The 26,853-nt window shown below is 48.8% G+C and overlaps 1 protein-coding gene and 2 long non-coding RNA genes across 6 annotated transcripts in view; 2 read left to right on the top strand and 1 right to left on the bottom strand.

Moving 5' to 3' along the window:
- Positions 1 to 278: 278 nt before the first annotated feature.
- On the top strand, positions 279 to 5,366 carry LOC144378097 (uncharacterized). The gene is made up of 2 exons (XR_013439631.1): positions 279 to 2,095; positions 2,981 to 5,366. It is a non-coding gene; the product is annotated as an uncharacterized LOC144378097 (long non-coding RNA).
- Positions 5,367 to 7,792: 2,426 nt separating this feature from the next.
- The window catches only part of Bcl2l1 (BCL2 like 1), a 53,497-nt gene continuing 34,436 nt past the window's right edge, over positions 7,793 to 26,853 (bottom strand). For all 4 annotated transcript variants that reach the window (XM_013356493.4, XM_021723242.3, XM_005320577.5 and 1 more), the window contains exon 3: positions 7,793 to 9,419. In XM_013356493.4, the coding sequence (XP_013211947.2) occupies positions 9,282 to 9,419 (138 nt within the window). In that variant the 3' untranslated portion in view covers positions 7,793 to 9,281. The remainder of the gene's footprint in view (positions 9,420 to 26,853) is intronic.
- LOC144378098 (uncharacterized) lies at positions 15,977 to 26,477 on the top strand. Its single transcript, XR_013439632.1, has 2 exons — positions 15,977 to 16,211; positions 18,590 to 26,477. It is a non-coding gene; the product is annotated as an uncharacterized LOC144378098 (long non-coding RNA).

Genomic DNA, 26,853 nt, shown 5'->3' on the forward strand with positions numbered 1-26,853 from the left:
GGCATCCCTGGGCCAACAAGGGATGAAGCGAGGGGGTTGAATGCCTTGGTGCTCTTGTTAGTGTCCCTTGGTGATATAATTCTGAGGAGCATCCTGCAGTTTTTTTTAAAAAAATATTTATTTTTTAGTTTTAGGTGGACACAATATCTTTATTTTATATTTGTGTGGTGCCTCATGCATGTCAGGTGAGCGCTCTACCACTGAGCCACAACCCCAGCCCTCTTTCTTTCTTTCCTTTTTTTTTTTCAAAGATAGAGTGAGAGAGGGAGAGAGAGAGAGAGAGAGAGAGAGAGAGAGAGAGAGAGAGAGAGAGAGAGAGAGAATTTTAAATATTTATTTATTTATTTATTTTTTAGTTCTCAGTGGACACAACATCATTGTTTGTATGTGGTGCTGAGGATCGAACCCGGGCCGCACGCATGCCAGGCGAGCGCGCTACCGCTTGAGCCACATCCCCTGCCCTCTTTCCTTTTTTTTGGTACCAGGGATTGAACCCAGGGGCACTTAACCACTGAGCCACGTCCCCAGACATTTTTATATTTCATTTAGAGACAAGTTGTCACTAAGTTGCTCAGGGCCTGGCTAAGTTGCTGAGGCTGGCTTTGAATTGGTGACCTCCTGCCTCAGCCTCCTGAGCTGCTGGGATTATAGGCAAGTCCCACAGTTCTTTTGAAGAATCCCTTGGGGTGATCCAAGGATCCCCTGGGTTGAAATGGTAATTTACTCATTGTCACACCCTGTGTTGTGTGTTTATCGGTTTTCCATCACTACGATGACATATCTGAGATAATTATTCTATAAAGATAAAAAGTTTATTTTGGCTCACAGTTTTAGAGGTTCCAGTCCATGACTGATTGGCTCCATTGCTTTGGGCCTGTGTCCATCCAGCACAACATGGCAGGAATTTGTGGTGGAACAAAACCACTCACTGCGTTGTGTGTGGTGCCTCAAACCTGTGATCCCAGACACTCAGGAGGCTGAGTCAGGAGGATCGAAAGTTCAAGGCCAGCCTTAGCAATTTATTCAGACCCTAAACAACTAAAGGAGACTATGTCTCAAAAAAAAAAAAAAAAAAAAAAGGAAAAACAAGGACTAGTGATGTGGCTCAGTGGTTCAGTGTCTTTGGGTTCAATCCTTGGTATGGAAAAAAAAAAAAAGTAAGACATCAACCTTGGCACATTACTGTTGACTATTAACTGAAGAAAGGAGGTTGTGGGCTGGAGTTGTGGCTCAGCAGTAAAGCATTCGCCTAGCACGTTCGGGGCCCTGAGTTCAATCCTCAGCACCACATACAAATAAATAAAGGTACAACTAAAAATAAATATTTTAAAAAAAGAAGGCAAGTTATTAGATTTCTTGTTTTCCTACATAAGTCATTTTGCTGTTCACATTATTCATAATCTAATCCAGGATCCCACATGGTGTTAAATCATTATGCCTCTTTAGCCTCATTTGATCTGACCATTCTTCAGTCTCTTTCTCCCATGACCTTGATACTTTTCAAAGAGTTCAGATCAGTTATTTTATAAAACATCTGCCAACCCTGGTGGTTTGGTGAGTGCCTATAATCCCTGCTACTCTGGAGACTGAGGCAGGAGGATTGCACATTCAAGTCCAGCCTGGGCAATTTAGAGAGATTGTCTTAAAATAAAATTTTTTAAAAATTAAAAGGGCTGGGGATGTAGCTCGGGAGTAGAGCACCCTTGGTCCAATCCCCAGGGCTCACCACTCACCCCATCCGCCAGGAAAAAAGAAGGAGCAAAAAGGGAGGAGGAAGACTGGGATCCTATAGTCCCCTTCAGGGCACACTTCCAAGACCCAGAACCTACCACCAGGCCCCACCTAAAGCCCGACACCCCACAACAGCTCTATCCTGGGGACCACACATTGAACACAGAGCCTTTGGGAGTCCTTCAACATTCTCAGCATAGCACCCGGCTTCCTCTCCTTCCTGCCTCACCTCTCACCACTCCCACCTGAATCTGATTGGAGGCTGTGCATTGGGAGGCTCCATATGGAGCCGAAAGAGGTTGGCAGTGGTTTGACAGCTCGGCCTGATATAATTGATGGAGCGCTCACAGTGCCAGAGCCCTTGGTAAGTACTGTGCGACAGAAGCACTGAATCTGCACAGTCACCCCCTGAGTTAGGATGATTACCACCTCCAGTTTGGGGTAAAGAAACTCAGGCACCAAGAGTCACTTGTCCAGGACAGCCAGCTATCCCAGCAGTCTGCTCTCAGAATCCTGCTTCTAAACACCACCTGGCCTTCCTGCCTCTGGACCCCGCTGCTGGACAGGGATAAGCAGAGGAGGCCCAGCCGGGTCCCCCTTTCTGAAGCAGCAGTTAACTGTGGAGCATGGCCATATGGTGGCCACCTACCCTCCACTGTCTGCTTTCCAGGAGCCCAGGGAGCTTGGCTTCTAGCCCAGGTAAGGGACAGCCAATAGCAGCCAAGGGATGCTTCACCACATAAATGGCTTGCAATTTAAGATTTTATCCTTTTTTTTTGAATGTGTATTTTTTAGTTGTAGTTGGACCCATTACCTTTATTTCACTTATTTATTTTTATGTGGTGCTGGGGGTTGAACCCATGGTCTCACACATTCGAGGCGAGTGCTCTACCTCTGAGCCATGACCCCAGCACACAAGGTTTTATCTTTATTATAATTTTATTATTATTGCAGTGCTGGGGATTGAGTCCAAGATCTTGAATAAGGTAGGCAAGTGCTGTACCACCAAGGTACATCCTTTGCCCTTGTAATTTTATTCTGAGTCAGGGTCTGGTTAAGTCTCTGAGTCTGGTCTTGGACTTGTGATCCTCCTGCCTCAGTCTCCCAAGTAGCTGGGATTATAGGCAAGCACCACAATGCCTGTCTCCAGAACCACAGGTGTGTGTGTGTGTGTGTGTGTGTGTGTGTGTGTGTGTATAACTAAGAATTGTAGCTCTTCTGCTAAAACTCCTTTTATTTTTTGATACAGGTTCTTGCTAAATTCTGAGGCTGGCCGGCCTTGAGATCCTTCTGCTTTAGCCTCCTGAGTGGCTGGGATTACAGGTGTGAACCATCCTACCTGGCTCTAGAACTACTTCTTGTCCATATTCTTGGTACCTTAGTGATTTAAGAATGAATTATTCAATTTATTTATTTGGTACCAGGGGTTGAACCCTGGGGTGCTACCACTGAGCAATATTCCCAGCCCTTTTTGTATTTTATTTTGAGACAAGGTCTTGCTTAGGGCCTTACTAAGTTACTGAGGCTGGCTTGGAACTTGCAATCTTCCTGCCTCAGCCTCTCAAACCACTGGGATTACAAGTGTGCACCACTGTGCTCATCTGTTTATTTTAATTTAATTTTTATTTTTCTAGTGCTTTGCATTGAACCCAGGGTCTAGATAATGCTTGGCACATGTTCTAGCACTGAGCTACAGCCCAGCCTGCCTTCTTCAAATTTTAAGATTGTCTTGTTAAAACTTTGTAATATACCTATTTATATTCCTTATGAATTCACAAAAGCCTTTATAATGAAATTATTCCAGCTAATTATTCATGTGTGAACCTACTGAAATAAGATGGCTTAAATAATTTAGAAGGGAATAAATATTCCATATGCCCAGAATTCCAGCATTTGTGCATTAATATTTATTAAAATCACGACATAAATTTATATAGGTCATATATGTTTATTTCTACTATTTTCTATATATTAAAAAATGTTCTTGTTATTTAGGGCTGGGGGTGTGGCTCAAGCGGTATCGCGCTCGCCTGGCATGCGTGCGGCCCAGGTTCAATCCTCAGCACCACATACAAAGATGTTGTGTCTGCCAAAAACTAAAAAATAAATATTAAAATTCTCTCTCTTAAAAGAGAAATAAAAAAAATTTTTTTTTAAAAGTTCTTGTTGGGGCTGGGGATGTGGCTCAAGTGGTAGCGTGCTCGCCTGGCATGCGTGCGGCCCAGGTTCAATCCTCAGCACCACATACCAACAAAGATGTTGTGTCCACCGAGAACTAAAAAATAAATATTAAAAATTCTCCCTCTCTCCTCTCTCACTTTCTCTCTCTCTCAAAAAAAAAGAATTATTTAAAAAAAATAATAAAAAAATAAAAAGTTCTTGTTATTTTTGCCTATAACAAAGACTATGACAGGTAGAGATAGAAAAATGGAGAGCTGGACATTGTATGATGAATTTGATCATGATATAAACTGATCATGATCAAATAGGTTCTTTTGGTTTTGGTACCAGGGACTGAACTCAGGGGCATGTAACCACCGAGCTACATCCCCAGCCCTTTATTAAGTTCTATTTTGAGACAGGGCCTCCATTAGTTGCTGAGGCTGGCTTTGAACTTGTCATCTTCCTGCCTCAGCCTCCTGAGTCACTGGAATTGTAGGTGTGCACCACCATATGGGCTCAAATGGTTTTTTTTTTTACAGTTTGTTTTTTACAAAATTGCACAAGCAGGACTAGGGGTGTGGTGCAGTGGTGAGAGCACTTGACTAGCCTGCACAAGGGTTAGGGTTAGATCCCCCGGCACTGAAGGAAGGAAGGGAGGGAGGGAGGACAGAAAAGAGAAAAAAAACAGAAAAGACCCTAACATAGGACTTTGAAGCTGTCCCCTAAGTATCTGACATGTCATCTGCCTTTATCTTCCTTCCTTCCCTTCCTTCCTTTTTGTACTGGGGATTAAACCCAGGGGAGCTCTACCACTGAGCTACACCCCCAGCCCTTTTAATATTATTTTTGAGACAGGATCTTCCTAAATTGCCCAGGTTGATGTTGAACTTGGAATCTTTCTGCTTTGGCCTCCTGTGTAGCTGGGAGTTGGGATTACAGGTGTGTACCACTGTGCCCAACTCAGAATCAAGTTAGTTTCTTTCTTTCTTCTTTCTTTCTTTTTCTCACTTACCCACTGAGTCACATCCCATCCCTATTTTATATTTTCTTTGGAGACAGAGTCTCCGGAGTAGCTTAGCACCTCACTTTTGCTGAGGCTGGCTTTGAACTTGAGATCCTCCTGCCTCAGCCTTCGGAGTTGCTGGGATTACAGAGATAGATAAACTCAGGTACCAAGAGTCATTTGTCCAGGACAGCCAGCTATCCCAGCAGTCTGCTACCACACCTAGCTCAAAATCAAGTTTCTTTCTTTCTTTTTAAATATTTTTTTAGTTGTAGATGGACACAATACTTTTATTTACTTATTTTTATGTGGTGCTGAGGTTTGAACCCAGTGCCTCATACATGTGAGGCAAGCACTCTACCACTGAGCCACAACCCCAACCCCAAATCAAGTTTCTTAAGAAACAATTTTAGAAATATGTTATCTGGATGTTTTAATAAAATTAATATTTCATATCTTTCTTATGAAATGTGTCATTTCACTTCTTTCGTCATAAATATGTAATATACAAAAATGGAATGAATTTTTTCCCAAGACCCACCACATGTACAGCCCACATCCCTTCCAACTTTCCCTCAGTGTGCAATTCCAACATTTTTTCATGTGTGATGGCATATACATGGCTGGGAATCACTGAGATCTGGCTAAAAATTTTTGTGGAATACTTATACAACTGGAAAAAAGAATGAAGTTGTTACCAGCTGATAATTGTTGGGGCTGCCTGATGAGAATTATGTATGAAAACAGACACTTCTACAAGACATACGTGCCAGGACTAGCAAGACAAAGTGTGTCTAATGTTACCATTTGTTTAAAAAGAGGAGGGATAAAAATATAATCGGATGTGTGTATTTCCCTATAGGTGAAAAGACGTTTCTGGGAGCATATCGAAAATCTGGGGAGAGACGTTCAGTGACAGCGTAGGGGTAGGATCTGGGAACACCTCATGCGGGGAGAGGCTGGTGGGAGGCTGGAGGCTTTAGCCTTGAATCAAGAATGGCGACTCTGAGCCTTAGGAAAGCTGAGGCAAGCTCTGAATCTGTCCTTTGAGGAGCAGGACGACTCTGGAGGACACTGGGAAAAGCAGGCGGGTCCCAGATGGACACTGAGCGGCTTGGGTTGCGGGTGGCTTAGGGTAGCATCCCGTGGCCACCAGGGGGCAGTCGGGCCCGCTCCTGAAAGAGGGCGAGGAGGGGGCGGGAGGCAGGTCACTCCCCGGAGCTGGAGCAGCCGCCCCTGGACTCCCTGAGCCTCAGGACCTCGGGGCCGCAGCCACGTGGGCCTTGGAGCGCAGGACCTCCTTCCTCCTCCTGGAGGGCCCGCCTGCCCGGTGGCGGGATCGTCCCGACTCTACCCCGCCTCCGGGCCCCCACCCCTCCGGGTCATCTCAGTCCATCCTGAAAGCAATCCTGAGGGATGCACACCCATTTTGTAGAGGAGAAGCTGGAGCATGAAGAGGTTAGGGGACTTGTACAGCCACACAAGACTAAGCACGGTGACCTGGGACACATCTTGCCACTCTCAGAAGGGGAGCTTCAACCAAACCAGGGTTTCCACTCTGCTCCCCTCCAGGACGTTCTCCACACTGCAGCCAGAGGGACCCTTGGGAGCAGCAGGGCACAGGTCTCTTACCTCTTCTGACCACGTTTCTCAGCTGGCACTGCCATCAGGGCCAAGTTCAGTCCCGCACCTCATGCCTCTCGGGGCAGAAGGCCCTGCGCAGGATCGGCTTCGCCAGGACTGACTCTCCTGCGTCTCCTTTCTGTTACTTACTTTAGGTCCGTGCTCTCATATCACTTTGTCCAGGGAGCCCGCCCTGTCTTTTGCCTCCCAGAGAAATCCTGAGAATCTACCTTAAAAATGTTAAGATTTTACCTCAAACCAGGTGTGGTGGCACACACCTGTAATCCCAGTGGCTTGGGAGGCTTGAGGCAAGAGGATCAAAAGTTTAAGGCTTGCCTCAGCAAATTAGCAAGGCCCTAAGCAACTAAGCAAGACGTTTCAAAATAAAAATTAAAAAGGGTGGGAGCCGGGTGTGGTGGCACTTGCCTGTAATCCCTGCGGCTGGGGAGGCTGAGGCAGGAGGATCAGAGTTCAAAGCCAGCCTCAGCAACAGAGAGGCATTAAGCAACTCAGTGAGACCCTGTCTCTAAATACAAAATAGGGGGCTGGGGATGTGGCTCAAGCGGTAGTGCGCTCGCCTGGCATGCGTACCGCCCGGGTTCGATCCTCAGCACCACATACCAACAAAGATGTTGTGTCCGCTAAGAACTAAAAAATAAATATTAAAATTCTCTCTCTCTTAAATAAATAAATAAATACATACATACATACAAAATAGGGCTGGGTATGTGGCTCAGTGGATAAGTGCCCCTGAGTTCAATCTCTGGTACCAAAAAAAAAAAAAAAAATTACCTCAAGACTGACTGCTTCTTCCATCCTTCCCCAAGTCCTTCATGCCAGGAGAATGCAATGGCTTCCTCATGACCACCCCTGCTCTACAGAAACCAGAACAGTGCTGATATGTGGGTGTCTCCCACTAGAATGGGCACTAAAAAAGGCAAGGATCCCCAGTACCTAGGACTGTGCGGGGGGGGGGGGGGGAGCATCAGATCAATGCTCAGTTCTTACTTGCTGAGTGGCTATTTGATGTTTCTCCCACTACAATGTCAGCTCCTGAGGGCAGGGGCTATGTCTGTCCTGTTCACAGTGCCCGGCACATAGTAAGTGCTCAGTAAAAACACTATAATGTACAGGTAAAGCGATTCAGGCCCAGAGGGAGGAAGGGATATGTCTCTCTCTGAGGGCAGAGCAGCCAGAACCAGTAACTGGCTCTCCTCCAGCCTCTGCCTGCCCAGCAGCTCCTTCCCTCCCCATCCCAAGCACACACGAGCCTTTGGTTCACTGAGTCAACACAGTTTATTACTGAACTGCACTTTCACCTTCACACAAACTATTTCAAAGAGCTGGAACAAGTGGGGGTGGGGGGGGACAGGTGCCCCTCAGGAGCCAAGACCCCTAGGACAGCTTCCCCGGACCAGGGCAGGGGAGGGAGCATCAGGCCGCCAATCTCCGGGCACCAGCTCTCCACGTGCACACGCACAGCAAGCCAGCAGCTCCTCACACATAAATACAGACACGCTTAACAAAAATAGTATATCATCTTCACAAGGAATAAAAACTAGTCTGGAATATGTACAGCAGAGAGCCCGGGGTGGCCAGTGCTGTGCTGGGACCCCCAGGGATGAAAGAGGCCAAGGGTGGAACAGAGGAGAGAGAGAGAGAGAGAAAGGGAGGCCTGAGGGGCTCCTGGCCAGGCCACTTTGACCTTGGCAGCCCTGCTGCCCAGGCTGGACAGAGTGGGGCAGATATCTGCCTGGCCAGGCAGGACAGGCCCCTCCAGTCATCCCCCGCCCCTGGCCCGTGCACCAGGCTCTCCTTCCTGCCCGAGGTAGGGAAGACCCCAGGGCTCCTACAGCTGCTCCCTATAGCTCCCCTTTACCTGTGGGCTGAGGTGCCTGAACCCCAGACCCGATAGGCAGCAGCCCAAGGCAAAGATGCCACAGGCTGATCTCGCAGGAAGTGGGGCAGCTGAGGCCATAAACAGCTCTGGGGCACCTGTCTTGGGCCCAGTTGGTCCCTCAGTCATAGTTATGGGAGACAGGGAGGGGACTAGGGTGGTGCTAAACCGCAAGGGCCACCCTAGCTTTAGCATGGGGTACTTCCTGCAGCTGGAGCCCCCTCCCTCCTAGGTGAGACTAGCCTCTAGTAGAGGCCTCTGGAGAACATTCAGACCAGGAGGGGACTGGGGCCAGGCCAGAGGTGGGAGGAAGTCCTGATCAGCTTCTTTATCCCAAGTAACCTGAACTGCTAATTAGTCAAAAGCGGCCTCTAAATGGCTCTTGGGGGTAGAGATGGAAGGAATAGGGGCCCAGGTCCAGAGGGGGATGGGAAATGATCAACTCTGAGGCCACAAACATCAAAACAAAGGCAATCTAATCTCTTTCTGGGGAAGAGGTTCAAAAAACTTTCTAGCTCCTAAGCAGTCTCTGAGGCTGAGGGTAGCAAGGTTCTGCCAATTAGGTAGGGCCCTCCCGCCCCCAGCCACCCCCACCCCCTGACAGCCTTCATGGGACAGAGTTTAGGGAAATTTTGTGGATTTTGAGGCCAAGAGAACTGAGGTATGGGGGAAAGTGGCTCTCACAGAAGCGTGGTAGATTCTAGAAAACTAACTGCAGGGGATCAGGTCTAGGCCCAACCCAGGGATGGATGGTGGGCATGGGCTGCATGTAGTGGTTCTCCTGGTGGCAATAGTGGCTGGACGGAGGGATGCAGTGGAGTGGAGTGGGGTGGGAGGGAGGGTGAGTGGGTGGTCAGTGTCTGGTCATTTCCGACTGAAAAGCGAGCCCAGCAGAACCACGCCGGCCACAGTCATGCCCGTCAGGAACCAACGGTTGAAGCGCTCCTGGCCCTTCCGGCTCTCTGCTGCTGCATTATTCCCGTAGAGTTCCACAAAAGTGTCCTGCAGGAAAGAGAAGTGAAAGCACCATTTAAATCCTCAGACCTAATGTGGCTGGGTAGGACAAGGCACCATCTGTATGCAATGGTACCTGTGATTTGAAAATGGCAGCATCAGGGCCCGCTGTGGGCTAGTTAAGGGCTGCCCTGACTCCCAGGTGAGCATGGTGAACCCAGGTTATTGCTGACACAGGTAGGGAGGAAAAGAACTAGGACTCCAGCAACATGGGAGGCCGAGGCCCTAAGCAACTTAGCAAGACCCTGCCTCAAAATAAAAAAGTTAAAAAGGGGTTGGGGATGTGGCACAGGGTAGAGCATCTCTGGTTCAGTCGCCAGCACCCCCCCCCACCCCCCCCACCCCCCGCTGGCCAAAAGAGCCAGACAATGCAGCCTGGAAGCCACAGAGGAGCTTGGGTCGAATATGAGTGGGGCTGTGCCTCGCCCTTCCGCTGCCACACCAGAGGGGAAGAAGGGACTGAACTAGATTCCCAGAATCATTTAGGGGCAGACTCGTTCTTGGGTCTTTGAACTAGAGGCCCCTTCTCCTTCTAGAGGGAGCCTCTGGCAGGGCAGGTTGGAGGATGAGAAGACCAGGGCTAGCAGGGAGGCTTCCTTATGTGGTCTCTGAGACCTGTACTGTCCCACCTAGGGTTGTCATTCTGAGCCCAGAGGGAGGTGAGCAATAGCCCTCCCCTGAAGTTCAGTCCCGGGAAGCACAGGACAGGAGGAGGGGGCTGTGGGTAATGACCCAGCACAGGGAGCAGGGCCTGCAGGACTCCTTCTGAGAGTGAGCTTCAGGCCAGCTCAGCTTTTCACCTTTTCCACGGCCTTCAGTGCAGATCTCCCTGCACAGCTCAGGAAGCTGGGGTTCTAAGGACCAAAGGGCCAGATCATGGTAGCCCTGCTTGGGTCACCAAGCTTGGTCACCAAGCATGGAACCAGAACCTAAACCTGGATCCAGCCCCAGGACCAAGTGGTCAGTGTGTGCTATGGAATGAATGGACCACTAGCTGGCTCCAGAGGCCTGTTTAGCCTCTACTACGCTCTCCCCCGGCACCACAGCATCATCCAGTCCCAGCTGGCCAAGCGGCTGCTCCCTCACACAGGGCCTGCCATCTCCAGTTAGCCTCAGGACCCACCCATCAGTGTGCTGCTGGGGGTACCTATCTGCCCCACTGATGACCTCCTCCCTCCATGTTCTCTACAGGGTAGAGGGGACATTCTTACTTCAGTGCCACAGGGATCAAAGCACTGACTGGCTCCAGTCCCCACTCAGGTTTCTAAGAACACACATCAGGTCACAGCACACTGGTGCTTACCCCAGGCCCACCCCCAGCAGCATTCTCCTGCACTTTCAAAGCAGTGTCACTTATTTTTGTATCCTTGGTACCTAGCAGAGTGCCACACACACTGAGCTGCAGATCTGGCTGCAAGAACCCTCAACATTTATTATGCCCTTAGGGGGGCAGCAGTGCCCATGAGTTGAGCCAGGTGGACAAGAGGACCCTGGGGAAGCAAGCAGGTGGGGAAGGCCCCTCCACCTGACCACTCCATTCGGTCCCTCAGAGATCACCACGTTCAAGGCTTCTTCATACCTAGAATAAAGTCCTCACTGCTTACCCCAGCTGGCAAGACCTAGCAAGCCCTCTGTCCTCTAGGCCCTGTCCCTTTTAACCCTAGGCACACTGGCCCCTCTGCCGATTCTCCTGGCCACCTTGTCTAAACAGCACCCACTCCATCTCTCTCTGCCTACTCCCAACCTTGCTTTATTTTTTCCCTCAGCATGTCTCATAGCCAGTCTGCAGACTTTGTTCTGTGGCAACCCATCTCAGTACTGGATCTTTTTTCAAGAGTGAGAAAAGTTCTATTACTTGTATAAGCAGGGCGAGCACTACTATACTAGCCCGTCTCTACTAGATGTGTCCTGATGAGGGCAGACATCCTGTCTTGTTCCTGTACATCCAGTGCTCAGAACAGTGTCTGGCACAGAGCTGGGGCTCGATAAAGATCATGCGCTGCACAGTGACGTTTTGGTCAATGACACATAAACGATGGTAGGCCCATAACATTATGGTGAGCTGAAAACTTCCTCTTGCCTGTCCGGCTGGGGTCAGAGTTCTTGCCATTCCAGGGCACGAGGCATCCTCATGTGTCTGCGGGGTGCTGATGCACACAAACCCACTGAGCTCACAGTCACAAGAGGAGTATAGTGAGCACAATTCCGTACAGTACATAAGACTTGACAGTGACAATACAAGGCTGTCACTGGCTTGTGTATTTATTACACAACCCTTACTATCATTATCTTAAGGTGTCCTCCTACTTATAAAGACCATGGTTACTGCGCAGCCGTCAGTCCCGTCAGGCCAGCAGCAGCCTCAGACAGCTCCTGTTTACTGCGCCCCTCCCTCGATTGCGTTGCCTCCTCTTGTGCAACCACCTAGGTTTGCTAAGAACACTTTACGATGTTCACAACAATGACATGTCTAACACGTTGCTCAGGCTGTCTCCCAGTTGTTAAGCAGCGCGTGACTGTTCATGAGTAGAACAAACGTGTCACTTGTCTACTAAGTACCAGGCATTGTTACTACATTTCACCATCATCAGAGTCCTTAGAGAGAGGTGAGCTCCCTATCACAGTGACATGAGTGAGGCTTCAGGAAGGAACAGAGAGTTAACAGCAGAGCTGGAATTGGGCTGTAGGGCTGCCCAGTTAAACGGTGGGTAGGTGCCCAGGCTGGGGTGTAGCTCAGTGGGAGAGTGCCTAAGGGCCTGGGTTCCCTCCTCAGCATCCCTCAAACAAAAAGGCAAATCAAAGGGAGTGCAGCTACAGCAGGACAGTTTTCTTATGTCAGGGGCTGGAGACTTGTCCTGATAGTCATCTGACTGTGGAAGCGGGGTTGAGGTGGAGCCCAGGATCTGGGGAGGGGCAGTGGCTGCCCAGGCCTCCCTGTCTTTCTCTCCATCCTGATCTGCCTCTATAGGTTTTGGCTGATGAGAAAACTCTATGGAAGTTGAAATTTTTTCTTCTCCCGAGTTACTTAGGCCCAGATGAGGACACCACAACTTCTGTATGATGTGGGAGAGTAGCAGGCTGGGGGAACCCAGGAAGAGTGAGGCAAGGGCCAGAAGATCCTGCTTATCCCAAGGGGCCAAATGTCCCACAAGGAACCAAGGACACTGGGGCTGTAGCCAAAATGGGAGGGGCCTGACTCTCTTGATGGGAACTTTCCTGAAGTAGGAGGCTGACAGCCACAGGAAATTTTCAGCTCTGGGGCTTGGACTAGAGTAAACAGGCCCTATCCCTGCAAGGACACAAAGCGTCCACTGTCCAGGAACAGTCATTCCAGAGTAGAGGGGACATTCTCATTTCAGTGCCACAGAGAACAAGGCACTGACCGGCTCCAGTCCCCACTCATGCAGTCCTGGCCAGGACAATCCCCGTTTCAGGAGCTCCTTCTCCTGGGGAGGGATGGTAGGATTTCCAAGGGCGTGGATTCTGGGGACTGCTTTCGCAGAGAGTACTAGCAAAATGAGGCGTGCTGTTCCAGGGCGGGGGCTGGAGGGGCGGTGGTGTGGGTATATTTAGCCCATGGTTCACACAGACACACTTGGAAACAAACACAGCCATTTTCTCATTGGGTGGGTGGCTGCTCTGGATAAATAAACAGGACTGCAGAGCAGCCCTGGTCTGGGAATGCAGAGATAAGCCCCACCACTTCTAGGTGGCTCCCATGGATTTTAGCTAGGCCTGGCACAGGTGGGCAGGGGTAAGGCTGGGGTTCAGGGAGGTCTCTAAGGTCAGAGAGGCTTCCAGGAGACTGCGGCCCGAGGGCCTGTCTGTATCCTTAGGTTGAATTACGGCAAAACGGGAGAAGTTTCTCTTTGGAACGGACAGCTTCCATGGGGATCCATGGCCATTTGTGACATGTGACGGTTAATGACCTTCATAAGAGGGTCATGGACTCCTAGCCAGGCAAACCCCACAAGTCTGCAAGGTCAATCCACCTATCCATTATGGCTTCCTACAGCCAGCTCTCCTGATGTGGTCCCCAGGAGAGCTCAGGCTAGCACTACTTTTAAGGTCCTTCCTCTGACTTCAGAGCTTCTAATAGTCCTGACCACACATGTGGAGGGGCCACATAGATACTCCTGAGAGCTTCATGCCCTTGTGCCTTTACCAATATTGTGCCCTGGAATTGGTCACCCTCCCACCTCCCTTCCTCAGTCAGCTGGTGGGAACTCCACTGCAGAGTCTCCTCTTCCCTGCTCACCTCTCCTCCAATTCTGGGAGAAACATCTCCTTTGTGACCCCAGGGTAACTGGACTTTTGTTTATACTACAAATATTTACTGAGCACCTACTATGCTTCAAGTCTGGCTGAAAATGCAGCAGCAAACATGGCTGCCACGAGTTTATGTTCTAATCCATTTTCTTTTTTTTTTGAATTTTAATATTTTTATTTTTTAGTTCTCGGCGGACACAACATCTTTGTTTGTATGTGGGACTGAGGATCGAACCTGGGCCGCACGCATGCCAGGCGAGCGCGCTACCGTTTGAGCCACATCCCCAGCCTCTAATCCATTTTGAATGGCAGTGAGATTAGCTCCAATGGTCTGGAGTGAAAAATTCTTAGAATGTTACAACAATTTGTGGCTCGCGAGAGGGCCACGGTATATAGATACATAATTTGGCCAGGTACAGTGGCAAATACCTGTAATCCCAGCAACTAGGGAGACTGTAACAGGAGGATCACAAGTTTGAGGCTAGCTTCAGCAAATTAGCAAGACCCTGTCTCAAAAAATTAAAAGGGCTGGGGATGAGGCTCAGTGGTTCAATCTCAGTACCACTTCTCCATCTCCAAAAAAGAGATTCACAGTATGGATGTGGCATTTAAAGTTTCATGGGTAGATAATTAGCACAAAAATGTCTAAAAAGACTCTCATTGGTGGGGTTGATAAGACAAAAAAAAAAAAAAAAAAAAAGTGGAGAAATGATGTCCTAATGGAAAGCAGAGAAAAGGGCACAAGAAAAACCCAAGATAATTTCAGAGATGATGGGGTCTTGAAGAAAATTAGTTGGGGGAGGTGACAGCACCTGAGGTAGGTGGAGTGGTCCGGGAAGATCTCTCTAATGAGCGAGGTTGGAACTGAGAACTGAATGACACGGTGGCGGAGCCAGGGAAGGATTAAACTGTTTTAGGTGAGAGAGACAGAGCATCCCAGCAGAGGCAGAGTGTACTAAGGCCCTGCAGAAGGGAGGAGAGGAAGGGCTTCCCTACTTGAACCTTCCTGTCTCTTTGTTAGTCTCCTCTGCCAGTCTCGGAGCCAGGCAGGTGGGACCAAGGCTACCCAGGTCTGGCATCTGCCCACCCACACAGGCACACACTGACTTCAGCTAGATCTCTGCCCAGAGCAGAGGACAGAAGGATTCAGGTCCCTTGGCAGCTACCTGTGACCCTGAAGGAATCAGGTAAAAAGGTTGGCATGACACCCAGAGGGAGAGGCTTAGGTGCCAGGGAACCACCCATGCAGCCAGGGGTTGTTTGGTCCCTGCAGTCCCTGCTTGAATCTGATCTGTCTTCTGTCATCCTTCTCTCTCACCTCCCACATCTCAATGCTTCTTCCTCGCATTTTGACTTTGAACAGGTTATTTCACTTCTCTGGTCCAGTGTCCTCACTGACTAAACAAGAATAAAATAACAGTTATTATGGAAGCTAATATTTTTGAACATTGGAATGTTTTCCATCTGCCAGGCACTAACCTAAAGCACTTGACCTGACTTGACAGGTGATTTTTGGTCTTGCTTCCCCCACTAGACGTGTATTTTGTCCCCTGTATCTCCAGAACGTGGCACCACAGCTGAAACACAGCAGGCACATTCTAAATGAGCCTACAGTAGCTGAATAAATGAATGCTTTTTTTTTTTAATCCTTGCACATTTCTCAAAAACCATATTTCCAAAGGGGAAAACCGAGGCTCCAGAGTTTACTCAGGCCTCCTATCTTAGGTAGAGTCAGAACTGGGATTTGTTTTACTTCTGTTCTCCTACTCATTCTGATGTCCCATCTTGCCACCTCAGTCCCTGTTGTCTGCCCACAGAAAACCCAATCTCTGCAGCAGCAGCTGCTGCTGACATTTCTTGAGCACAGAGCCCATGGGCATTCTTCTTTCTCAGCCCTTAGTGCATGTTCATCAGCCATCTCTACAAGCTGCCCATGGGTTCCACTGTTAACTCCACTCAGCTTATGATCTTGACTGCTCAAGGTCACACTGGGAGCTGGTCACCTGGCTGATCACCTTGCTGCCAGCTTTGATGAAGTGCTTGCTCGGTTTCAAAAGGGCAGTGCAATCTTCTCCAGTCGCTATCATGGGCTGGTGCACACTTCTGTGAGGGAAGGAGGTCCTTATTCTGAGCTTAGGTCAACTGAGGCTCAGAGATACTGAGACTTGGCCAAAGCAGTTAAGTAAGAAAGAAGCCAGTTTTAAGCCCTGGTATGTTGTATGTTGGGCAGTGAACCCCATATTCTGGGCCAGGGCTATGCCTCTGGGTCCCCCTAGGTGGGTAAAGTGGCCCGAGGCTACCAGCTGAATGACATGCTCTGGCCCAGCCAGCCGAGAGGAACTGGGTAGAGGGAAAGGATGTGACGAAAACCAGGAGGGAAAGTGAAACCCTTCCTTCCTGGCTTCAGTGGGGAACAAGTTCTTGTGCCAGACGGGTTCTTCCTTCCTCTTGAGGGACTCTGGAGACCTTGGGCCCACCGCTTCCTTCCTGCTTGGTTATTTCAGGAAAGAGGTAGGTGGAGAAGAGGAAGGGGCTCTTAGCAGCCAGGGAAAGTGCCAGGGACATCAGGACTATACCTTGCCTGGCCTCTCATAGCCCTGCACGGGTAAGCCATGAGTCACTTGCAGAGTCACTTTCTGTGCCTGGTCTCAGTTTCCTTGAGGGAGAAGCTGATAAATGCCTGCTGAGTAGACAAACAGGCCTTGTTAGGAGATCCCTGAGCGAGGACGGAAGGGGGACAGACTGAGAGCCTTATCGCTCTCCTGGCAGGGCGCTGCAGGCGGAGACTCGGAAGAGGTGAGGTTTGTGGTTGGAATCCACTTCCCTTGGCTTTCCTCGGGGAGCTGTTGGCCTCTATGATGTGAGAGGAATAAGCCTCTCTCCTCTACCCTGGGGAATGTAGTCTGCATGGGAGAACCTGGAGAGGGGGTTCAGGGAGAGGCTGCGATGGTGCTGACTGCAGGGCGAAATACCTCGGCCCAGCTAGTCCCGCTGTGGGCACCATGGCCAGCCCTTGGACTTCTGAAGCCTGGTTTCTCTTGCCCTGATATCACAAGGTGATAGTGGTATGACCAGCTGGTAAAAGCCATCCAGGGAAGCACAGCTACCTTGGTGCTCCTGGCTCAAGGGAGTGTCCTGAGAGGCCTGAGCCTTTGGGCCTTGGGGACTCTGGAGGCACGTCACAGCACACTTTGTATTAATCTTCCTCCATTCTGCCCCTCAGCTGCCAGACTCTCTTCCCCCGCCTCCTCCCCCACCATTAGTTCTAAGAAGCCATGAGCCTGACAGATGCGCTCATTTCTCAGAAAAGGAAGTGGTTGTGCCGGGAGGAGATAACACCCCCGCTGGGGAATCGAGAGAACTATCAGGCCGCTGCGTGAGCGTGAGCGAGCGAGCATGGGCCCTCCACCTCCGTGGCTCAGAACCAGGCTGGGAGGCCATTCAGACAGGCTTTTATTGGGGTAGATGCTCAATGGGGTTCACGACCTCGTGCCCTGGGAGTGATAGTGACACAACAGCTGAATTTTACTAAACAAGTGCTTTGTGCATAATAACTCACACAATGCAATGACCATGGGGGATTGCTGTCTTACTCTCTACAGTACAGATAAGGCACAGTAGAGGGGTAAAGTCACTCCCAAGGTCACACCGGTCATCAATGGTGGAGCCCAAGCCCTCCATGGCTTCTGGTGGCTGACACATGTGCCTTCTGAGCCTCATTTCATCCCTGGGAATTCCATATCCTTTCACAAGTGATAGCCATAGTCCTCCGCTCTTCTAGTACTCAGGCTGAAGGCCAACGCACACCCTTGAAAGAGTCAGACTCAAGAGTGACCTTCCAACACACTTGCCCAACAAACAAGCCTTTCACAAGATGTTCTCCCTAACACCCCACTTCACAGACAGAGAGGAGCCCACAGAAAGATGGTGCTCAGATCACACAGCCAGGTCTGTTTCACTCCAGGTGGACCCCGCCCTTGGCAGTTCAGTCACTCCTAGGGCATGCCCTGCCTATACACTGGTGATGGGAAGCTCACTCCCTTTAGGTGGAACATTTTGCTTTTGGATAGCCCCTCAAAACCAGACAGCTGTTCCCTCTTGGTGAGCTGAATCCCTGCCCCACCGCTGCCTACAGGCCTCTGTTCTGGTCTCTTTGCTACTCATCTGCAATTCTTTCCCAAGAAAGCAACACAGGCAGGCAGAAACGGCTTTGCCAGCCTTGCTAGGGGCCCTGGTCCAGGCTCTGTGGCGCTCGAGGAGTATCAGTTTCCTCTTTTGTGAAATGGAGGTGCGATCTGGACCAGGGCTAATTAACTCCTCTTCCCACCAAGTGAGCTGCCAGAGTGCAAAGTGGCCAGGTAACCAGTAACTCTCGCAACTAGACAAGATGTTCAGCCTTGGGCCTCACCTGAAAAATGAGATAAAAAATGAACTTCAAAAGAACCCTGTTGAGGAGTCAACGGTAACACATGTGGAGCTCTTGGAGCTACTCGTGGCACAACAGATCATGTCAATGCCAGCGATGACAGTTCCACTATTAGGCCAGGCTCAGCTTGAGTCCTGAAGGCTCCTCCACAGCCTGAAGGGCCTCAGGGTGTCTTTGGCTTCCTCACAGGTTATGGTGTGCTCAATCCCAGGAACTTTGCCCACACCAGTTCCTCGGCCAACCTCCTAGGCATGTATCTCTCAGGTTTCAGTCCATAGGTCACTTCTTCAAGGAGGTCAGGAAGTTTATTGGAAAGTTCTAAAAAAGCTATATCTTGCATTGTGCTAAGGCCACAGGCAGGATGGATTGGGGTAGCAACCTATAAAGACTAGGGCCAACCTTCTCCCTAAATTTCTGCTTCCTTCTGAGATCCTTTTCCCCCCCTTTTTCTTTTGTGTTACAGGGGATCAAACCCAAGACCTTGTGCAAGCTAGGCAAGTGATCCACCACTGAGCTACACCCCTATCCCTTTTTATTTTGAGACAGGGTCTAACTCCTGCTTCAGCCTCTGGGGTACTGGGATTACAGGTGTGCAAACTGCACCTAGCTCCTTGGGCTCTGTGGTCCAAAGCAGCTTCTCCTTCCTTGCCACCCAAGGGTGTGCCCGCCCCCTCTTCTGGAGCCACTCAATGCTGGATGTGGTGGAGGACGAGCACTGGCAGATGGTCAGTGGAGGAGGTTTTGTGTCCCAGCTCTCTCACCAGTTTGCTTGGGGAGAATCCATTCCCTGTCTGGGAGGACAGTACTCACAGGGACCCTGCGGTGCTGTGGCATGAGGAGGAAGATGAAAGGAACTCACTCACGGACAGATGAGCAACTGCCCACTGCCCGGCTGGCTGTCTCAAGGGTGTCCAAAAGATCCAGTAACTAGTGTCTACAGTAAGAAGCAACACTCAAGAGCAGAAGGACATGCCACAAGAAACTCTGATCCTTCTTCACCTGTTGAGTCTCGCCCTCAGGCTTGAGGAATCCAGGGGAAGAGGGCAGCGGGCACATCCCTTTGAGTGGTCAGGGCAAGCTCCTTTGAGTGGTCAGCTTTGCTGGGCCAGCCCTGGTGGCCTCAATCTCATCACCCCAGCACTGCTTCAAACTAGTCCGGACAAGTCCTGGGTATTTTCAGCCACCTTTATCTGATAGGAAATGTTTGGAATTCCACAGAGGGCAAGAGCTCTGGAGGATTTGGGGATGGGTGCAAATCCCTGCAACACTCTTCCCTCCTGCTCTCCTCCCCCCACCACATGCAAGAAAGTGCACATACACTCTCAAAGTAACCAAAAACTCAGCGCTGCCGGCTCCTGCAGGGCTGCATTTCCCACATTCCAGCTCCTTTAGTCTTCTTCCCCTTTCATCTCAGCCTCATTCTGCAATCCCCGCCTCAAGGTGCAGGACTGCAAGATGCCTGAGCTGATGCCCGCGGGGCTGGGTACTCTGCTGTCACTGAGAGAAGGGACATTCAGAGGTGTGCTGGCTATAGGCAATGCCCAGAGCACTGGTAAACTGCAGAAGAATGCTGCCGCCACCACCAGAGACCTAGAAGCAACTCACTGTCCCACCTGAAGTGGAACATGGACCATCCAGAAATCAAAAAATGTATGATCTGTGGTTTAACCCCCTCCCTGAGCAAATGGGACACTGAGACCCAGATGAGGTAAAGAGACACCCTACCCTGCAAGGTCTCACAGAGGATCAGCCCAGAGCCTGGCCTCAGGCCTCCTGATCCCTGGGGTCAGCAGAGTGGCTTCCAAACCCAGTTCTGGGAGGTCTGGGCTGCTGGATCAGGGGCCAGACCCTTTACTCTCTGAGCCCAGTGTTTGGCTAAAATGAGAATGGCTGAATGTATTTCACAGCCTTGGCAGAATTAAATGGTCCATAGTTAGCTCTTATTTTTTTTTTTTTTTTTTTACAGCCAAAAATGAGTGATCACAGTTTGAGGCTACTTAGCAATTTAGTGAGACTCTGTTTCCAAATAAAAAAATTAAAAAATAAAAATAAAAGCTAGGGAAAAGACTCAGTGGTAAAGCATCCCTGGGATCAATCCACAGTACTAAAGCCAAAATATGCTTCTCATAGGACCTCTGCTTTTTTGTAACTATAAACAAGAAAATAACATCTAATATTTGCTGGGCTAATATTTACTGCTTGATTTCTCAAAATCTTCTAAGTAGGTGTTGTCTCCATTTTACCAACAAGGAAACTAAGACTCAGAGGTGTGATGAGGCTGAGGTCACAGGTTACTGGTGAGGATGTGTGAAGCTCCGCAGCACATTAAACTGCTAGTGCAGTGGGACCGGTGGAGAAAATCACGACGTTCTTCCTTTTGTCACTCTTTTTCCCATTCAATTTTTACTGAGATCTGCTACTCTTGGACCCTGGAAATTGGAGATGACTGAGGATAGGGGAGCTCAAGCCCCCTGGATTTCTAGGTGCCTCCTGGGGAGAAAGCAAAGGAATTCTGAATGCAGGCTCCTCTGGGCTCAGCCAGTGCCTGCAAAGAAGGCCCCTCATAACTTGGGGAAAAAACATAATGACAAGTCGTACTGGAGACACTGTTAGTTCTCTAAGACAGGACATCTTCATGAGCCAGGCTAAACCTGTGGAGCTGCAGAAAGGTCAGACAAGCTGCCCTCCTTACCCCTGGACACTCACTCATCCATTGGGTCTTTATCAAGTGCCCACTAAGTGCCAGGCACTGGGCTAAGTGCTGGGAATAGATCAGTAATTAAATCAGATGAAAACCCTACCTCTATGAGTTTATAATCTATGAGAGGAGGCAGGCACTAATAAATAAATGTGTCAGATGGTCACAGTGTTAAAAAGAATAAATGTGAGAAGAGGCAGAGAGAAATCCGAAAGAGGCTTAGAATCTGTGATGAGGGAAAACTTTTTTTATTTTTGTGGTACTGGGGTTTGAACCCAGGGGCACTTTGCCACCCTTTTTATTTTGAGTCAGTCTCATCAAATTGCTGAGGCTGGCCTTGAACTTGAAATCTTCCTGCCTCAACCTCTCAAGTCCCTGGGATTACAGGCATGCACCATCGTGCCTGCTAGGAGGCAACTTCTTGAGGAGGCTTTATTCAGACACCTGAAGAAGTGAAGTATCAGGAGCTGCAAGAATTCTGAGAAAAGGGAGTAGAAATAAAAAGTGCAAAGTCCCCCAGGCAGGAACATGCCTGAGGTGCTCCAAGACACAGGAAAGAGGCCGGTGTGGTAGAAGCTGGTGAAGGAAGACATCCACAGTAAGGTCTGGAGACACTGCCAGACCGTGCAGGGCCTTGTAGGCCACTTATGGCCTTGGACTTGTGGAATGGCTGCAGGGTTCCAAGCAGAAGAACATGACTAACTTTGGTTCAACAGGTTCCTGGGGCTGCTGGGTTAAACCTCCAGGGGAAGGCAGAGGCAAGAGGTCTGGTAAGAAGCTGATACAGCCACCCAGGAAAAACAGGATGGTGGCTCACCCTGATGGTGCCAGGGAATCTGAAGTGAAGTAGATTCAGAATTTAATAGAGCTGAAAGGATTTTTTCTTTCTTTCTTTTTTGGTGGTGCTGCTACTGGGAATTGACCCCAGGGATACTCCTACCACTGAGCTACATCCCCAGTCTTTAAAAAATCTTTTTTTTTTTTTTTTTTTTTTAACTTTGAAACATGATCTCAATTAAGTTGCCTGGGCTGGCTTCAAACTTGTGATCCTCCTGCCTCAGTCTCCCAAATTGCTGGGATTATATAGGATTATATAGGCTTGTACCACTATGCCCAGCTCCCTATTCATTTATCTGTTTTTGAAACAGGGTCTTGCTAAGTTGTCCAGGCTGACCTCAAACTTGTGATCCTCCTGCCTCAGCCTCCTATACTACTAGAATTACAGAAGGGAACTGAAAGCGTCTACTGATGAATTGGATTCAGACTATGGGAGTTGTCTTCTGTGTTCTATCTACAAAAGGCAGGCAAAGAGTCACTCAAGGATTTTTCTCCAGCTTGATAAATATGGAGGCCTAGAAGAAGAAAGAGGCAAAACTATTTCTTCTGCTCTCATGGAGGCAAAAAGGATTTGCTCATCAGGCCAGGAAAGGTGGATGGCAAGAGGAGGACGAAGGAGGGGGTTGGACGGACAATGAGGCAAAGGGAGAGCAGGGGTCTGCTTAGGCTGTGGCTGCCCCACTTTCTTTCCTTCTTTTTTTTTTGGTATCAGGGATTGAACTCAGGGTCCTGGACCACTAAGCCACACCCCCCATCCTATTTTGTATTTTATTTAGAGACAGGGTCTCCCTGAGTTGCTTAGTGCCTTGCCTTTGCTGAGGCTGGCTTTGAACTCATGATCCTTCTGTCTCAGCCTCCCAAGCTGCTGGGAATACAGGCTTGACCCACTTGACTACCAGGTAACATAGGGCCACAAAGTAGACAGGCTCAGGTGGGAATAGGTAGCTTGCTTTGTTAGTAGAAGGGGAAGGACAGCAGGGCTGTGTAGGCCTAGGAGGCAGAAAGTGCTAGGTGACAGACAAACTGACCGATTGAATGAGGTGATGGCAGGAGGTCAGGGTGTATAAAAGGACTTCCCAAGTCCTTCCAAATTAATAAGTGAGCCTGGGTCCAAGGGCCTCCCCTCTTGTCACTCCTTCAGTATCAATCAGGTTCTAGGCTGAGGCTCAAGTTCCCATTCCGCATGAACAGACAAGGAGGTCTGAATTCACTAAAGCAGAATTTTAGTGCTGGAGGAAGCACAGACCCATCTGGTCCACTCCATCCATAATTTCAGCCATTCCTGTTTTTGCCTTATCTATTTATTTATTACCTGTTATTATTCACTTAACATTTTTCTTTGTTTCAGAATTATTTTTGTAGTTGTTGATGGACACCATGCTTTTATTTATTTTTATGTGGTGCTGAGGATTGAACCCAGTGCCTCACACATGCTAGGCAAGTGCTTTGCCACTGAGCCACAACTCCAGCCCCTACTTAACATTTTTCTATCAATTGTTGCACTTAAACCTGTTCTTGCTGCATCTTTCTGCATTTTCCTCCCTTCCCAAAACTTTGCAAATCCTTAAATCCTCTCCAGCTCTCATCTGTCATAAGTTGCAGTGGACCTATATTCAAAATCTATCTAGAATGTTAGCACTTCTCACCACCTTCACTGCTATTATGTGATCCAAGTCAACGTCATTTCCTACTGGTCTCGTAGCACCTCCTTATTGGACTCCCATTTCTTGCCTACCCCATGGTCCCTTCATCACACAGCAGCTAGAAGGGTTCCCATCTGCTCAGAATCCTCTACTACCTGCCCAACCATCTCACTCAAGAAAAGAACCACGGAGTCCTAGCATGATGCACACAAACCTTCATTTTCCGTGGCTTCCTCTCCTGCTCTGTTCCAGCCATACTCTCTCTGCTCCTTCTCAAACATGACTAAGCATACCTTTTTCACCCTGGGGCCTCTGTACTTTTCCCTGTGTCTGGAATGTTTTTTCCAGACTGTTTCAAAGTGTACTCCTTAGGCTTTATGACACAGCTCTGCTCATATTTCCCCTCCTCAGGGCCTTTCCTAATCACCTTTTAAGACAGACACCAAAGCTGTCTAGCACCCCCATATCACTCTTGGTATGTAAACCCCACGAAGGCGGGTAAATAGCTAAAATGGAGATTGGCATACAGTAGCTGCTCAGTAATTATTTGGTAAGTGAATAAATGTCACAAAAAGGCAATTTACTACTACCATAAATAGAAAACAGTATCATTTGCCACAGATAGAAATCACCATAAGATACATTGACTATTAAAATAAAAACTGTCCATTTGTAAGTATACAAAAATCAATAGAACACATCCTGATCTTGCTCCAACTTTTTTTTTTTAAAGAGAGAATGAGAGGAGAGAGAGAGAATTTTTAATATATATATATATATTTTTTTTTAGTTCTCGGCGGACACAACATCTTTGTTGGTATGTGGTGCTGAGGATCGAACCCGGGCCGCACGCATGCCAGGCGAGCGCGCTACCGCTTGAGCCACATCCCCAGCCCATTGCTCCAACTTTTAAAGAGGAGCTATGTGAAGCCCAGGGAAGGAGAAAGTTCAGGACAGTGAGCCAGTCAAAGTCTGAAGCGGCCACACAGGTGAACTGTCCCATACCTTGGAACCACAGCACAAAGAGACTGAGTCTCCGGGAAGGTGTAACTTGGTTGGACCAATAGAGCCTGCTCAGGGTCCAGGAAGCCCTCTCTTATGCCAAGGACAAAGCTAGTAGAACTGCTGAAGAGAATAAAGGCCAAAGAGGAGTGTGGCAGGCTGGAGAGGCCTCATGGGGCTGCATCGTGGGGGACGGGCACGCATGAACCTGTAGGTGAGGTCCGTGGAGACCAGACAGCTGAGAGCAGAAATGAAAACAGGCTAGGTCCCAAAGGATAGCAGCTTCAATCCCGTAAACACCAGCCAGGCATGGGGGTTCAGGTGCAGGTCTAGAGACCCAGCTGAGCCCAGGGGGAGGACGGGGCTTCCCCAGTCTCTTTTGTCAGTGATGATGAGTAAGCTGAGCAGAAGCACCACCAATCCAGTTACCATTCCTACCAGGGCACAGCCACCCTGTTGGTCCCCACCTTCCAGATGTTCTCTTTCATACTCTTTCCAGGTCCAGCCAGCTCCGCCCACATGGACCCTTGGAGATTCCATCCCTGTTTAGAGAGGCCCATCCCTTGGGACTGTGTGAATATGGCTGCAGGTGCAGGGGGTGAAGCTAGAGCTGCTGTAACTGACAGGCCAGCAACGCCTGACCTACATCTCCATGGTTGGTTGCATGAAAGAAAAATACCAGGATTGCCGTTGGTATTCTCTAGATGCAGCTGGTTCACGGACGGCTCCCTCCGTCATGCAGGACTGTTGTGAGCAGGGAGCATGGTGATGAGCTGGCTGGGACAGGACCCAGGATTGGTCTCCCAAGCATTTCTTGGCTCTGGAAACCTCCCTGGATTTCAGACTATAATCTTCCTTCTACCAAGGCCCTCCACTGAAGTGTTTTTCTTCTTCTTCCAGTATACTATCCTTATTAAGGATGAGGGAAGGAGGGACATGTGGCTAAGTGGCAGAGTGCCTGACTAGCATGCATGTGCCCTAGGTTTAATGCCTAGTACCACCACCAAAAAAAAAAAAAAAAAAAAGAGGTATGGTGACACCTGTCTCTTTTGGGAGGTTAAGGGAGGTTGAGGCAGGAGGATCACAAATTTCAGGCCGGCCTCAGCAACTTAGCAAGACACTATCTTGAATTAAAAAAAATTTAAAAAGGGGCTAGGGATATAGCTCAATGGTATAACACCTTCAGGTTCAATCCCCAGTTAAAAAGAAAAAAAGGAAAGAGAGAAATTAATTAATTGACTGGTTTGGAAAAAAAACTTCCCAAACTGAACAGTTAGTTGCTCTTATTAAACCACTGACATTTGGAATAAGGGCTTAGTTTTTCACACACACACATATGAAAAATAAATAAATCAATAAAGCATTTTGAAAGGCTGCATGGTATTCAGAACAGAACCCAGACCTTACAGTCAGGAGACATGGGATCTCTCCGGCTCTGTGGTGCCTCTAGGAGGCTAAGGTCATCTCAGTTAAGCACCTATGGGCCTCACTGTTTTACATGACAAGAATGGAGGATTGACCACAGGATGTCTAAAGTCTTCTCTTCAGCTTCAAAGGCCTATGATCCTATCCCTGGTCCTCTTTTGTCCTCATAAGGGAGCAAAAGAGTATAAGGAAAAGGAATGCTGTCAGGAGACAGAGACTGTTTTAATCCTAGCATTCTCCAGGCCCACTTTTACAGAGTTGGGGATGGAATCTGGGGCCTCCTGAATTCTGAGCAAGTGCTCTGCCTAAGCTACATCCCCAGCCACCAGCACTGCTATTAATTAACTCACTATCTGACCCTAGGCAAGTCACTTCATTCACCTCACTTTCTTCATATATAAATCAAAGACCCCAAAGTGCACTGGAAAGAACAAGGTAGGAAGCTGTTGGCACTATTTGCTTCCCTTCCACTGTCCACCCATTAGCATATCCCTGGCCTCCTAAAGGGCCTGTTCCTCCCCTGTGTTGCTGGTACATGCACACACACACCAGTCCTTGAGAATAACAGGCTCCAAGAGCTGTAACAGAAACTGGTATAGGGCTGGGGATGTGGCTCAAGCGGTAGCGCGCTTGCCTGGCATGCGTGAGGCCCGGGTTCGATCCTCAGCACCATATATAAACAAAGATGTTGTGTCCGCCGAAAGCTTAAAAAAATAAATAAATAAAAATTCTCTCTCTCTCCCTCTCTCTCTCTCTTTAAAAAAAAAAAAAAAAAGAAAAGAAACTGGTATAGACTATGGGTCCCTAGTCTCCTTCTGATGTCAATAAAAAGAACACTGCTATTTATTGAATATCTTGGATGTGCTAGGCCTTTATGTGTTTAAAATTCATATTTTTCAGATGAGGAAGAAGTTCACAAAGGTGATATAGATTCACTTGCTCAAGATCCTGCAAACACAAAATGGAGGAGGTGGGGGTTCAAACTCAGAAGTGTTGATATTGGAGCGGGTGTCCTCCTTAGTGTAGAAATGTAGGTGGAGCAGGCATGGCAGGAAGGAGACCTCAGTTCCCTCCAGGGGAAGAGGAAGACCCCATGTATCTCCTAGTGTGGCCAGAGACTCA

This window comes from Ictidomys tridecemlineatus, chromosome 5 (assembly GCF_052094955.1).
Source record: "Ictidomys tridecemlineatus isolate mIctTri1 chromosome 5, mIctTri1.hap1, whole genome shotgun sequence".
NCBI classification, from domain to species: Eukaryota; Metazoa; Chordata; class Mammalia; order Rodentia; family Sciuridae; genus Ictidomys; species Ictidomys tridecemlineatus.